Raw genomic sequence first — 15,266 nt, 5'->3', positions numbered from 1 at the left:
CACAGCTGAAGTTGGGCAGAACATGAAATTGGGTACCAGGGAAAGGCATGGGGCTAGTAAGGGCATCTCCATCACTTAACGAGAACTGCCTGTTTTTTCTTGGAGTGGCTGGATGTTAATGGTGATCAGGTGTGACCCATCACTGGTAACTGATTGTGTAAGTACCATGGCTCTGTGTGAGTTTATAAAGGGTCATAGACTCTGAGCACCACAAGAAGCAAAGGTAAACCAAGATAGTACCTTTTCAGGTATTGTACTGGGAACAGTTTTATTTGTGCATCAGCATGAGCTGATGGTGCTGGGGTAGCTGGAAAATGGCACAGGGTGGAACAGGGGGTTGCAGGGCTGAGAGAAGTTGTGCACACCCTGCTTGCATGTTGTCTGTGCCCAGGGAAGGTGACTCCATGGACCCAGGAGGGTTTGGAGCCACTGCCAAGGAAAGGAGGCTGCACGGGACTGAGTACCAGAGAGGGGTGGTGTGTGTGTGTGGTGCCTCTTGGGAAAGGTTAGGGGAGTTTCTGGACTCTTCCTCTCTGTTGCTTGCTTTGCTTGTCTCTATTTCTTAATATAATGGTGCTTTACCCAAACAAAACCAAGCAGGAAGTAAACTACCTTGAATTTGTGTTGGTAGCTAGTGCAGGGAAAATCAAGTATAAGGTATTAAATTTAAGGAATTTAACTTGCACAGAATGCTTGGCTTGACCACCCCAGGTGCAAAGGGGGCATTCCAACATTGCCCTCTCCAAGTTCTAGAAAATGCAAGCAGGCTCTGCAGGGAGCAGTGAAACAGCATCTGCTTTTACAAAAGCAGGCACAGGACTCAATAAAAGTGCTAAAGTTTGTAGGAATGTAGGGAAAATTGTATAAAGTATATGGGTTTTACTGAATAATGTACTTGCAGAGCTGAAAGGGAAAAGGATATCACCCACCGTGAGATTTCAGCTTCCTTGCAATGAGCTGAGATCATATTTGTGCGTGTTGGTGTGTGACACTTTTACTCAGATGTCAGAGAAGCAATGGTCTGGGTCAGGCTGTGAGAGGAGGGTGACAGAAGGAAAAGTTTCATCTTCTAGAAGCTGGAAATGGCCTGAGAGCCCACATACTGCTCCTAAGGGATTTATGCTGCAGACATGAGAGGCACAGGCTCTTGAAGGCTCCCTTGGTTGTCAAGGCAGCTGATCTCAGTGCAGTTCACCAGCTTCTGTGCCGTGGGAGACTTGTGACTGACACACATGCACATCAAGCCACCAGTCCTCCCCCTGGGCCTGTAAACACCATATGGAAGCATATGACACCAGAAGTGTTTCATTTAATACTGCCCCTGCCAGGGGCTCCACTGTAACAGTAACAAGGCATCTTTGCCAAGAGCTGCCCAGGGCATAAAGACCCTAGGCAGTAATAGTGTCTCTGGGAAAGAACAGCCAGAGGATGAAGGAACAAGTCCAAGCAGCTCTGGAGTAGTCAAAGTCCAAAGATTTGGAGCTGCTTCAGGCAAGCCCTGGCTGGTGCTGGAGGCACAGGGCTCTGGCCCAGTAACAGTGCTAGAGGCACAGGGCTCAGGAGCGGCTCCGGTCTTCGTGGTTTCCTACAATCATTTTGCTGTAGAGTTTCTGTTGCTCCTCCTTAAATGTGTCTTTCACCTTCTCCCTCTTCAGTCCTCCATCCCTAGGGAAAGAGTCAGATAATTAGAAGAGCTGCAGGCATGCACTGCCTGAACCTTCAGCTGGGGCTGCTAGAAGCAAGCCAGGGCTCCTGCAACAGCCAGACAGCAACACTAGCACCTGACACTGCCAGGGCACACTGCAGACCAACTGTCCCCAGGGGAGTTACTTTCACACCCTGCTCTGCCAGGAGCTGCACCCATGGCCCCAGACAGTGCTCAACATGGCATCTCTGCAGAGTGAAAGCTGCTCTGATGCCACTGCAGCAGATTGCCCTGCAGAGTCCCCCAGCTCCCCAGGCTCTGAAGATCTTAGTGCCTGAAAAGGGCAGTTCCCAAGCTCAACCCACTTTGCTGAGCAGCATCATGTCAGAGCCAGGGCATCCCAGTGCAAGGTGGACTCACAGAATGAAGCCCTGGTGCCCAACACATAACAGCAGAAGTAGACTTTAGTCTGTGCTACAGAAAAGCAGATTTGGAGGTCAGAGGCCTCCATTCCTCCATGGGCCTTCTCTGCCCAAAGCAACACAAAAATTTAGCTCTACAGCCCACAGGCAGGACCCAGGATGAAGGAGCCTGGGCACCAGGAAGAGAAAAGCCTGCATGGACTCACCAGAGCAGATCCACAAGGCCCCCTTGCCTGGCAATGGCTGACTTCACGCGGTTGGCAAACTGGACAGCATCCTCTTCAGGCTGTGGTGGCAAAATCACACTGTTCAGCAGAGCAAAGGGCCAAAGAGGCAGCAGGGCAGATGCACCAGGTTCACCTTCCTTACCTGCCTGGTCATTGGGGGCAAATACCAGACGCTGCAGACAATGGCCCAGCTGGTCATCATCCTCAGGAGGTAGGTCACCATGCCATACTTGCTGCTGTTCCAAAAGGCATCTCCAAACTGTGGGTCATACTGCAGAGGCAGAAGAGCTCATGAAAGTCAGGCAGTGGTTGCACCCTCCCTGAGGCTCCAAGGTCCACCCGGGCCCAACTATAGGCCAGCCCCCACAGAGCACTGCACAGAGCCACCTTGACTTCCCCCTGCCCTCAGACCAGGCTGCTGACCTAGCAGTGCCCCGACTGGAGACAGCTCCATGCACAGGGCTACCTGTGCTGTGAGAATGTTTGCCTTCTCATACCTTGATAGCTACAGGGTAAACTGTGGCTCCAATTTCAAAGCTCCCCTTTTTGAACATCATCACAGACGTGTTGTTGATGCAAGTTCCTGTAAGAGGCAAGCAGTCTTCTCAGTTTCACCTTGCAAGTCATTTCCCACATGTCAGCTATACACCTAAGGGCTGGGCCAAGGGCACCCAGTACCTGCCCCCTAACACACTCCAACCCCTGCTCTGTGTGAACAGGGTGTCACCAGGACATCACCAGGACTGCCACAGTCTGGGTTCAGTCAGCTCTAAAGATGCAATGTCCCCTTTGTCTCAGTGGAGGGTCTCAAGGCCCTTGGCTGCATAAGGGAAGGAAAGCAACGCAGTGCTGTGCCCATGTGCCCTCTCCACCAGGTCCGGCCAGGCTCCACAACTCACCTTCTGGAAAGATAAGAATAGGCAGTTTGCTCTTGTCCTGGACATGTTCTGTGAGCCTGCACAGAAGAGTGTCACCAGTTAGTTAGCAGAGAAGCCATCCCTAGCAACCCATGCAGCAAACGGTCCTTATCCTGCAATCACTGGGCACCATCTGGGTGCCAGCAACACTGGCACATTGTCCCAACACCCACGAGGCATGGCAGTGTCCTCACCCAAGGGATGTGGGCAGCCCCTCCACCTTCCCCAGCCTCCAGACCTCCCCCTGACAGCAACTGTCACACCTTCTGGCGACGAGGTGACGATCTTTGACTTCAGAGCGTTCAAACCAGACGTGGGGACAAGCCTTCACCATGGCTCTCTGTATCACGCCCATGAGCCCCCCGTGGATCTGACCCACCTGAACAGGGCAAGAAGTTAGAACAAGTCACGAGACCGGGGGACCCCTGAAGCTCCTAGCTTCATAGCCAAGTTGAGGTCCATCTTTCTACCCTTCTGTCCTGGAAAGGTTGAGAGGAAAAGTCCCAGCTCTGACTGGGCAGACAGATGTATCAAGCCCCAAGTGCACAGCTGGAGAAATGCTTTGCTCTGCCATGGACAGCAAAACCCAGAGCTCTACTTGCAGAGCAGTGCCCAGACACCTGTAGTGCTCTGGGTCCCAGGCCAAGCTTGCTGCAAAACCGTGCACAAAAGGGTCTGAGTGCCCTGCAAGGTCACGTAGGGAAAAGCAGTTCTGGATGTTCAAAAGCCTCTTGTTGCCTACTCCGTGTCCCAGGTGAGATGCTGCCTGCTCCCACCACACACATGCCAGGCCCTGGCAGACCCCAGTTGGGGCTGGGGTGCAGACCTTACCATAGCATAGTAGCCATCGCTGGCCAGGATGATCACATCGATGGGAGATGTGTGGTTGGCCACGCAGATGCCTCCATTTCGGGGTCTGTTTTCTCTAAATGCAGAACAAAGGTAGGGATGAGGACAGACCAATGAGGCCTGCAAGAGGTGGGTGTGGAGGGACTGGTGGGGGGGGCCCTGGGGCAGACCTGCCTCCTTACCGGTCGTGGTAAGTGATGATGGCTGTGAGGGCACGCACGCAGATCCGGTAACACATCAGGTGGACGTGCTTGCTCAGGAACTCCTTACACCTGCAGCCCAGGAGAGACCATCTCCCTTCAGCCCAACTGCCCCAGCCCATGGGCTCCAGCTGAGACTTGGAATACCTTGGAGTCTCATCCTGGGTTTGGCTGTCAGCTTGTGACCACTGATGCTTAACTCTTGAGACCCACACTTTGCCCTTTGCTCTTTCCTGTTCTTATTCCTTCCAGAGCCCAGGGCTTAGTGCCTGCACCTTGGCCCTTTGCTCACAGTTACAGGGTGTCTGTTCCCAAGAGGCTGCAGATGCCAGGAGCAACTGCCTCGTCTGCAGCAGGCAGAAGTGACTGCTTTGCAGGAAAACTTCAGGATTAACAGGTATCAACCTGCACAGGGGTCTCCCCATCCCCTCCTCCCTCAGAGGCAAACTCACCTTCCATTTGGCAAATATCCCACCACTGTAGTTCCAGTCACCAACAGGCTGATGCCAGTAAAGGCCAGGGCTATCCTGCAGAAAGAGGGAAGCTACATGCTAGCCAAGCTAGGCCACAGCCCCACTCATCAGGTAGCCCATCTCTCCTGATGATGTTGAACAGGGTCCATGGGGCCTGAGGTGGGAAAAGGCCACGGGCAGCAGCACTCACCGGAGGGGCAGGAGGAAGCAGTACCGGATGAGCACCCCCAGGCCCCAAAGCACCGTGAGGCGCAGGCTGATGTACTGGAAGTTGTAGTTGGTCCTGCTGAGCAGGTTCCAGGACTCCAGCTCCTCAGCTGAGAACCTCTTGGTCACTTCATCATCCATGATGGTCTCGATGCCTTTGCGGCAGAAATAGAAGATATCTGAGAGCTCAAACTCAGGGGTGTCCAGGGCTTTGCCACTGCCACTCCGGCGGATCTCCTTGATCTCCTCTTCCAGTGATGTTGGCTCCTTTGCAATGATACCTGCAATGTGCAGCAGGCAGCTCTGAGCAAGGCTCAAGGACAGCTGAGAACCAGGGCCCTCACTCACCCACCCTCCACAGGGCCTCCTTCCTTTCTCCAATCCAGACAGGCACAAACCAGACCTCACAAATACCTAGAAATGAAGAACTCCCTGGGTGCTTCCCTTCCCTCCCTCATGGAATGGACCTCTCCATAGCTCCTCCAATCCATCTACATGGAAAAGGCTTCCCAGCACACCTCAGCTGCTCATTACACTTACACCATGTCCCATGAAGAACCTGGAACTTTGTATGTACCCAGGCAGGGCAGGACCTTACCATTGACATAGGGCTTGTACAAGGGGTGGTTCTTCTCCTTGGCACCACGCTCTATTCTCAGCGTTGCCCACTGCAAGAGATACAACAAGCAAGACTGGTGGGGCTGGTGTCTCCACTTTGTATGGTCCCTGTCCTACTGTTGACTTCCAGGGAAGACCATGGTTAAGGGGAGGAGGTGGAGCTAAAGCAGGAGGCTTCAGAACTGAAAGAGTGAGTGATGAACATGTGGGAGCAGAGACTGGCCTGGGAGGAACAGAGATCTGTCTGCGCTGCGACAAGGAGACTGGTGGGGAGGTGACCAGCACTGGCACAGGACAGTCACAACATCCAGACCTCTGTGTGCCAGGCTGCACAGCACCTAGCAACCTCCTTTGCCTGCAGAAGGAACTGCAGGATTGCAGAAGATCATCTAGACACTGCCACCCCAGGAGAAGTCAGGAGAGGAGATCCCAAATAACAGTCCCCAAAAGTAAAATTCTGAATGACCAAATTAGTGAGTGAATTTTCCACCAAATCTGTGAGCAGTTCTGTCAGAGCAATCCTCTTGCCCACCACAAAAATTCTTTGATAGAAGCTGAAATAGACTTCAGAATCTTTTCAGAAAAATAGTTTCAAAATTAAACACCAAAACAGATGTTAAGATTAAATGTTTCCGAATTGAAGAAACGAATAAAAATGAAGACCAGATGCAAAGCTCAATTACAGATAAACCAATCTTACTACCATTTTTTTCTCCCAGTTCAGTCACTAAATTGGGTCTTCAGACATCTGCATTAAAGAAGCACCTCACAAAGCCAAGGTCTGCCCATTCACACCTGAGGTTTTTGGGAGGACTCAAAGAGTTCAAAGAGCTGAATATGGCAAGCTCCAAGGCTGCCTTCCTGAGCCAGCCAGCACAGAGATGCCCCTGGGGAAGACCAGCCCTATTCAAACAGCAGTGGCTGTACCACAAATCCTCCAGCAGCTTGAACTCCACACTTAAGAGCCTAAAATCTCCCTATCAAGCACAGGGCAACCCTTTCCTTTTGCCTGAGCTGCTACAGTCTGGTGGTGCAGGCTTTATCTGCTGGGAGACTGGCAAAAATTCTAGTCTCACCCGGGACTTGCTTCAAGGAGAGGTGCTGGCTGTGAGACAGCCCATAAAATTAGTCTGCCTAAGGCAGGCGAGGGAACAGCGTGATCACAAGTTGGAAAATTCCACTTGGCCTCCCTGTGCCAAGGGCTGCTGGTCGTCCTCAGAGGTGGCTGGTCCAGCCATGGCTTCTGGGCTCAGCAGATAAGCAGGGAGCACATGGGGACAGGGAGAGTTGAGAGCTCTGGGTTCTGGCCACAGATCACTGGGGCTCACAGCACCCAGAGTCCTGTCTCACCTCCTGCCTCTGCTTCACCCAGACAGTGCCGGGAGGAGCAAGAGCTGTGGCGGCAGCCTTGTCCCTCCCCATCACATCCCACATCCCTTCTGGTTTCCTGCCACATGGAACCCGGCAGCACCACCTGCCAGGGACATGAACTCCCCCCAGCATGCTCCTCCTCCCCAAACATCTGGAAATCCCACCAGGCCATTGCTTGCATATGGGCTGCACCATCCTGCTGCTGCACTGGAAAACTTACTGGATTAATTACAGGGAAAAAAACAGCCCACGGACACAGGTCTCGTAAACTGCATTTGGCTGAGATGACCCACATGGGTCATCTGGCACCAGCCCATCACCAACAAACCAGCCTCTCACCCCAGCCACCTGCAACGCTCTGCTCAGTGGCAAAAGACCCTCTTCCTGGCATGACCATGCTTGACAAGACCCCTGTGAACACACAGAAAATTAAAAACATGTGACTTACCTGAAAAATCTTTAATAGTGTTTTCATGTAAACTTTGCGAATGCCAAAGGAGACTCCAAAAATTGCTGGCACAATGATGAAAACCAGAAGCAGAGTGAAGAGCACAGTTATGGAAATCCCCAAGAGATTAACAACCAGGCTGTCAAAGGGGAGCAGGAGGAACATGGTGAAGGGCCCAGGCAAGGCTGGTGCCCTGCAGGCAGGCAGAGGGGCTGCCTGTGGAGATGAACCAGTCCTCCTGTTATTCAGCAACAGTCTCACACACGCAGCGAGTCCGCAGCCTGCTCACAGACCCCATTCCAAAGTTCACATCCTTTCTGGGCTCTGCGAGAGGGGACGCAACAGGATCTGGGAGAGCAGTTGGGAAAACAAGCAAACAGTCTGCAAGGAGCCCAGGTGAGTTCAGACCATGTGGGCTGAAGAGCTCAAAGATGGAAGAGGCACAGAGGTTCCTCCATGGGTGTGCAGCCGGCACTGGAGTCAAACACCTGCACGAGTGGGAATCCTCCCTCTGCGCCGCTGAGCGAGTCCTGCTGCGGGGCAGCTCGGGGAGAAGCTGGCAGCAGAATCCCCTTCTGGCTGCAGAGAGCATGCAGAGCCTCTTCACAGGGACAAGGTGGAGTCCATCCCTGAGCCTGCATTGGCGGATATTGAGGGAGTTGGCACTGGTGGGAGCCTACCCAACGTGGAGCTATTATTGCTCTTTCCGTGAGGACATGGGCGCTAGTGCAGATCCTTGCATGACGCCTGGAACAAGTTTAACTCCAGAGGCCCCTGGCATCCACTCACGTGGAAGGGTGGTTACAGGCACGAATGAAGCTCATGTCCCTGGAAAGCTCTTCAAACAGTGAGTTGGCTTCTTGGCAGACGAGGCACTCACATGCCACCAGCACTAGTGGAAGAAAGAGAAACCAGAGTCAGGCAAGTCACGGTGCTCAGAGAGACGTCAACTTGAAGAGGGTGGCAGGAGGCCAAGGACAGTGGACTCTGAAACCTGGAAGACAGTGCTTGGGCTGAGGTCACATCACTCAGAGCAGCTCCTGAGACACAGCAGACCCGGACTGGCACCGCTTGGCACTGTAACACACTTAGGAATCACCCCCTGTTGCCACTCATCCTGTCTGTTAACACCATCCACACCTCAGGGTGAGCAGACCCATCCAGAACCACGCCTAGAGCACAAGACACTGCAATCAGGCCCAAGTACCGGAAAGGCGGCAACAAAGTGACAGAAAACCCTTCCTCGTGACAAAGATCTTATCGCTCATCTCATTTCAGAGGCATCCCACAGCACTGAGCTAGCCAGGAACCCGGATTCCTGGGAAGGAATCACTTCCTCTGCTCCTGCACACACACCTCAGTCCCTGGTCACAGCTGCACTAACAGCTGGGACAGGAAGCCAGCCCAAGGGGAGAATTACTGCTGATGACTGGCCCGAATGGCACTCCTCGGGTCACAGGAACAGGTAAAGGTCACAGCCCCGGCAGGTCCTGCCCTGGGGGGCAGGATGCCCTCTGCAGCACGGGACACATGAGGCCAACTGGGGCTGGTAGAAAGAGCAGAGTCTGCTGAGGGGAGACTTCCCTGTGGAGTGTCAACCAGAGAATGGGATTTAAAAGGTCCCAGACAGGCCCACAGGAGCAGAGAGGAGTCTGGGAAGATCCTTGTGCTCCCTGTGCGTGTGTTGCCGCTGCTGGCTCAGCACTGCTGTGCCGGTGATGCTCAGTGTCGAGCGCTTCACGGGACCACGCACATCTGCACCGACCGTGTCCTGCGGGCGGCTCCACGGCCTCGAGCTGCCACCCAGCAGGGCCGGGACCACAACCGGGGCTGCCACCGCGTCCCTTCACTGTGTCACCCGGCCGTGGCCCCGGGCCAGGCCCGGCACTGGGCAGCGTGCACTGCCGGCAGCCGAGTGCGACGATCCCCGGCAGCTCTGCCCGCCGCTCAGCACCGGGAACGGTGCCGGTGCCTCCCGGGGCTGGCGGGACCTGCCCGGCCCAGCGGGCACCGCGATCGCAGCCCGCCTCGGGGCCGCCCGCACCATGCACGTAACGGCGCGTCCCGGGTCGCGATCGGCGGCAGAACCGGGGGCGGGCGCCATTCCCAGCTCTACCCACCGGGACACGGCCCACGAGCGGCCAACCGGGGCAGGGCCGGGGCCGGGCTGTGCCGGCGGGGCGGGGCGCGGCCCACTCGGCGATGCGAGGCCGCGCTCCCCACGCGGGCGGCCGCCTAACGGTCCGCGGCCGGGCCGGGCCCTGCCCAGCGCCCCGGCCCGATGGCGCCACGCGGGGCGCGGCCCCCGGGGGAGACGGGCAGGGCCGCGGGGCCGCCCGCTCACGCACTCACCTGCTGCCGCCGCCGCCGGGCCCCGGCTCCGCCCCCGCCACGTGCCGTGCGCGCCCCCGCCCGACGCCGCGTTCATGACGTCAGCACGCCGCCCGCGGGGCCGCGCCCGTAGGAGCGCCCCGCTCCCCCGCGCAGCCGGCAGGGGGCGCCCGCCCCGCGCGCCCCGCCCCGCCCCGCCAGAGACACAGGCGGGACTCGCGGATCGCGACACTTTATTAATGGACTCCCGGTACAGCAACAACCACCGGCGGCGATCCCCGCCGCCCCGAGCGGTGACACCCCACCCGGGAGCGGGACCCCGCCGGTGACAGCCCGGGTTCTGCCGGGCCCCGGCGCCGAGAGGTGCGCGCCCCCTCCCCAGCCGCGCCACGCAAGGCACTTGGGCAGCCCGGAGCGGCAGACAGAGCAGGACACGGTTTCCGGGCCCAGCCGTTCCTCTCCGCTCCCTGCCCCGGGCCCGAGGGCGGGGCTCGCACCAGGGACAGCTCCACAGCAGGAGCCAGCAGGGAAGTAGCTCCCGCAAAACCGGTGTTGGACCAGACACAGAGGAGTTAATAAAACAGAGCAGTGTCTTCTTTTGTCTCCCCAAAGACCCCTGTACCGCAGCCAGGACGTGGACAGGACCCACATCTCCCCCGAGGCTGCTCTCCTACCAATAAGGGGCCTGCATCTCGGAGCGCCGCCAGGTCTGCAGCTGAGAAAGGACCAGGGCAGCAGCCCGGGAAGTGCCAAGGTGCTCCCAGGCCCCACTGCCACGCTGCACAGCATGGGAAGGACGGCGGATCATGCCCAAATGGCAGATCGTGTAGTTCCTCCCCTGGTTGTTGTCCCAGTGGGTCTTCTGTCCACACTGGAAGGAGATGCAGAACTCTGCAGCCCTACAGGAGATGGATGAGTTGGGCAGGGCAAGCTCAAAGGAGAAGGTGTCTGTGTCAGCTGAGCCATATGTGCTGTGCATGTACTGGCAGGAAATATCCCGGAAGCTCTTCCAGCCATCGAAGGTGATGCGGACCATCACTTTCTTCTCGTACTCGATGTTTCTGACCTTCACTGTCCCTGAGAGGGCACGGTCCTGGATCAGGCAGTTCTCCAGGCAGACGAGGTTGCTGTGCAGGCGGCTGCGGAATGTCATGTAGTCTGCGGAGGGCTGTGGGAAGTCCAGGATGTACCTGCACACTTGTGCGCGCGGGTCGCGCAGCCTCGGTCGGAAGTGGGCAAGGTCAGACAGGGCGTGCTGCAGGTCACAGAATTCCTCCTCAATCTTTGAGAAGAAGTGGACAGCTGTCAGTGAGAGCCCCTTCATGTCAGCAAACACGACCTTCTTCTTCTTCTGGCCCTTGGAGCTCCTGGTGCTGTCTCGCCGCTCGGGCTCAGGCTCTGTGTTCAGCTTCTGGTTGAGACAGGACCGGAGGGGTTTGCGCCCCCGGCTGCCCCGCAGCTCCTCGTAGGAGCTCAGCAGCTTGCAGATGGGGGGCGAATGGCTCAGGCAGAGCCGCACGGCCAGGTCCACGGGCATGGCTGGGGGGCGACGGCCGCGCTGCGCACCTGCAAAAGCCTGGAGGCGAGGAGGAGGTCAGGCGGCGAGCCCCGGGCGAGCGGCGGCCCGCGGGCCCCCGCCGCAGCGCATCGCATCGCCGCCCGCCGGCGGCTCCAGGCGGGCAATGGGGCCGTGGGAGCGCGGGCGGCCGGGACACCCCGCGCGCGGGGCGGCGGCCAATCAGCGCCCGGCCCCGCCCCGAGCGGCCAATGGGAGCGCGAGGCCGCCCCGCCCCGCCCCACCCGGCGCGCGCCCCCGGCACGCACCGGACCCGGCGGCGTCGGAACCGCGAGCGCGGGGCCGAGTAACGGGGGCGGGAGCGCGCGAGCCCCGGCTCGGGCCGCAGGAGCATCCGTGCCTGCCGGGAACCGCTCCCCGCAGCCCGGCTTCCCGCTGCGGAGCCCGAGCGGGCGGCAGCAGCACAGCGGCAGCTCCGGCGGCCAGAAAAACGCGAGCGCGTTACGGTAAAAAAAATCTGCTTAAAAAAGTGCGGGAAGAGGAGCGTGTCCTGTCGCGTTGCCCTGAGCGGTGGGAGGCCGAAACTGTCCACACATCCCTTCTCAGGCTCTATGAGAACAGAGAACACCCCAGACTCCAGGCTCATCCTCTATCGAAAGTGAATTAACTCAGAACTTTCTTACCCGGGCTCCTTGCCCTGAGAATGAAATCCACTCACACCGTGCTGTCCCTGACATCTGTGTTCAAAATCACCTTCACTGCTTAACTCACATGTGACTCCCTGACAGGCAGGACTGTCACCCCAGGCAGGTCGCCCCTGCCCAGTACTCCCTGCTAATCCCTCCAGAGCTCTCCAGCCACTTAGGTTAAGCAGCCCTGATTCTTCCTGCTGACAACACAGATTTCCATCAGCCCGTGACACAACCGACCTATCAGTGTTTATACTCGGCTTTCCATTGCCACCGTGTCTGGATGTCCCCAGCACAACACATCCCTTCCAGGACGGCCAGAAATGAGTGTGAACCCAGCGCCCGGCTGGCAGCAACGGCAGCTCAGCGCTGGCCTCTGGCAGCAATGACACCAGAAAAAGAGGCAAGAGTCTAAGTGGTACCATCCCCTAGAAGGACGTGTGGCACTCGTGTCACTGCTGAGCAGACACTCCTGCCTAGGGAGGAGCAGGACAGCCATCTCTGCGGGTGAACAGGAGCCAGACACACTCGTCAGGCTGGGCCTGCAGGTGGTGGGTGCTGCTGGCCACTGCTGCCACCAGTCCCAGGCCTGGCCAGCCCCCAAGCAGATGTGCTGATGACCATGCTCAGGTCCCAGCTGGAAGCAGCACTCCAGCTGAGAAATGACAGCTTGTCACCATCTTCCTCATGACCTCTTTCACCATCCTTCTACTTTGTATTCAAACCTAATCACTCAGTAAACCCAAGCTATCTCCACCTTAGAGGGAGCTGAGACCAGGGGATGTACTTGAACCCAAGCTTTACAGCAGACCCCATGGAAGCTGGAAAAGCTGCTATCACTCTGCATATTCCCTTCCAGAGGCACAGATTAAGGTGGATGGACTGATGGGTCTTCTCCACCTAAAAGTACAAGCCAAAACCATCACAAAGTTGCAGACACTCCCCCTTCCCCCAGCACACCACAGGGACACAGTGTCAGCAGTGAGGCAGTGTGCATTCCCACAGGTGTCCCAGCATTTAGACATGGAAGGGCACAAAGAGCAGCATTTTCGGGCAGGCCAGAACTGAATCTCACTACTACCCTGGCTGATTTCAGCCACCCTCAAGAACCCCACACAGCCCATGAGGATGCTGCCATGTGCCAGCTGCCAGGCTCCAGAGGGGAGCTGTACTGGAGCCGCAGGGAATCAGACCCAGACAGGGAGAAGGACAAGCATCCCTTATACTAACACTGCTGCAGTCACATGAGATGCAGCAGTGAGGCAAGTATTTGCTGTCTGGACAATGGTTCAGTCAAACTTAACAGGGCCAAGGAGAAAGTCTGCCAGACATGCCACCTAGACACTCAAAGCAGCTCTTCTATAGCACGCTTTGGCAGCAGGGGATTACCAGCAGCTTTGGCTGGGAGCTTCAGTCACCTCTGTGAAACTGCCCGCGCTGTGGGTACAGGCAGGGCACAATCCACAGCCCTTCCTGGGGACAGAGTTATGTGCTACTGATTCCTAAGGATTAAAGCCAGCCTCCTCTTAACAGCTATACTTAAAAAGAATCTCCTTTACCTAAGTGGATTCATTAGAACACTATAAACCAGGCATGCAAAGCCACTTGCACTACAAGATGCACTGTGTCATCCCATGCCTGGCAGGGGCAGGGAAGTGGCAGAGAAGCACCAGGCTGCTCCTCAGGCAACACCATGCAGGGAAGACCCTGCCCTGAACACGAGCCCCTCTCAGTCCACACACGACAGGCATGAGCAGAGGTGGCACGGGACTCCCCAGCTTCCCGCTGGGCACACACGGGTCAGCAGGGCCGGAGGAGCTTTTCCTCTGTGTGACCAGCACAAAGGAACCGCTTGTCCCCCTTGCCCCAGCAGCTCTTTCAGACGAAGGGAGGCAGCTTCTACCCTCACAACCACAACACAAGCTGTACCAGAACCCCCCACTCTGCAGAGATCATGCACATCACAATGCTGCTTTCTCCTGAGCCCATGATCTGTTGTTCCGTTTTAGTGAAACTGGCAACCACTGGTCTTAAGTGAGACATCCCAGCAGCTACACACTGAAGCTTTCCAGAAAACGCTCTCTGGCTTGTCACCTTGTGTTTGTTCTATTGATCCAAGCCTCTCTGCACAGGGAGCTGAATGCTCTGCTGCAGAAATCAAATACAGAGCACTGGCCTGATAGAAGCAGCACAAATAACACAAAAAGCCTAGAAGGTGAGGCAAAAACAAGTCTCCTGTTCTCATAATGCAGCGAGAGACAGTTCTAGGAAAGCTCTGCCAGCCCCATGCTCCAGTATCTTTCTAAACAACTTGAAGGCACAAGCCCCTATGAGCTTGCATAATTCCTCAAAGCTCTTCCACAGTGCTCAGCAGTTGATCACGTAAGGGCTCCACTTTGCTCTGGAGTTCACTGACCAAGGCAGCCTTGAGTTCAAGGATTAACTGTAACAGTGGAGCAGCCTCCCTGAAGTCAGCTAGTCCAATGAAGGGCTGGAGAAGGCTGGAAAAGCAGCAAGGCCTCTCAGCTCCTCGCTGGACTGGATCTACATGCAGAATTTCAAGAGGTGAAATGGCAGCACTGAAACCCTCTGTGTGGGATCTATGCACGTAGCAGAACCACAGACAGGAACAATCTGAAGACCCCCTGTCTCTGGCACAAACACCCTGAGTGTGAACCAGTTGCTCTGGTTAAGAAGAGGTTTGTGACAAATCTGCAAATGCTGTCTGGCATTTCCAAAGCTTTGATTGTGATTGCATCACTCACAATCTGATCAGAGAGAACAGGGCTGCTGTGGCTGCCTGAGACAATCACTCCTTGGCCCAGGGCAAGAAATGTCCTGATTGGCACAAGGTCCAGGAACAACTGCAAACCCAGGCTACTTTGTAGACACAGCTCAGATACCTGCAAAGGCAAGGGTGGGTATTTTACAGGGATAGTGCTATTATTGCCAAAATGCCAAGAAAAAACAGCACAACTCTCTGGCCACATGAGAAGGGGCAGAGGTGTCCACACTGGGACACAGGCTGCCCAGCAGAACCAGCTTGTGCAGTCTGCCTGCCCCAGAGGCAGGGCCCTGCCAAGCATGGACAGGTTGGCTGTCCCACAGAGCACCGTGGCTCTCCCCTGCTCACCCATGACATTCCTTTTTCCATCCTTAACATGTTCCAAAACTCTCCTGCTCTTTCTGCAAGCATCAGGATTTGCTCTGCCAGCAAATACCTTTATGTGTGGCATTTTTTTTGCTCAGTGGATCACGTGGCAAAGATGGTGCAGAAGTGTTCCCCCCCTCCTCTCACCTCAGAGCAACTGGCCCCTTGCACAACGTCCAGGGTTGCACAGACCCTGAGACAA

The 15,266-nt window shown here is 56.4% G+C and overlaps 2 protein-coding genes across 2 annotated transcripts; both read right to left on the bottom strand.

Annotated features, from left to right (window-relative positions):
- Nucleotides 1-1,289: 1,289 nt before the first annotated feature.
- Nucleotides 1,290-7,549, bottom strand: GPAT4 (glycerol-3-phosphate acyltransferase 4). The gene is made up of 12 exons (XM_051640775.1): nt 7,378-7,549; nt 5,539-5,608; nt 4,924-5,221; nt 4,713-4,787; nt 4,243-4,332; nt 4,043-4,136; nt 3,475-3,590; nt 3,194-3,249; nt 2,792-2,877; nt 2,437-2,565; nt 2,274-2,353; nt 1,290-1,665 (listed from the first exon to the last, which is right to left on the bottom strand). The coding sequence occupies exons 1-12, from the start codon at nt 7,540-7,542 to the stop codon at nt 1,557-1,559; spliced, it is 1,368 nt and encodes a 455-aa protein (XP_051496735.1). The 5' UTR covers nt 7,543-7,549; the 3' UTR covers nt 1,290-1,556.
- Nucleotides 7,550-9,920: 2,371 nt separating this feature from the next.
- On the bottom strand, nt 9,921-11,245 carry LOC127394675 (protein phosphatase 1 regulatory subunit 3C-B-like). The gene has a single exon (XM_051640777.1). The coding sequence runs from the start codon at nt 11,243-11,245 to the stop codon at nt 10,379-10,381; it is 867 nt and encodes a 288-aa protein (XP_051496737.1). The 3' UTR covers nt 9,921-10,378.
- Between the last annotated feature and the right edge of the window lie 4,021 nt (nt 11,246-15,266).

The sequence above is a fragment of the Apus apus genome, chromosome 26, assembly GCF_020740795.1.
Source record: "Apus apus isolate bApuApu2 chromosome 26, bApuApu2.pri.cur, whole genome shotgun sequence".
NCBI classification, from domain to species: domain Eukaryota; kingdom Metazoa; phylum Chordata; class Aves; order Apodiformes; family Apodidae; genus Apus; species Apus apus.
The sequence above is the reverse complement of the archived record's forward strand: the minus strand, read 5'-3'. Positions and strand labels throughout refer to the sequence as shown.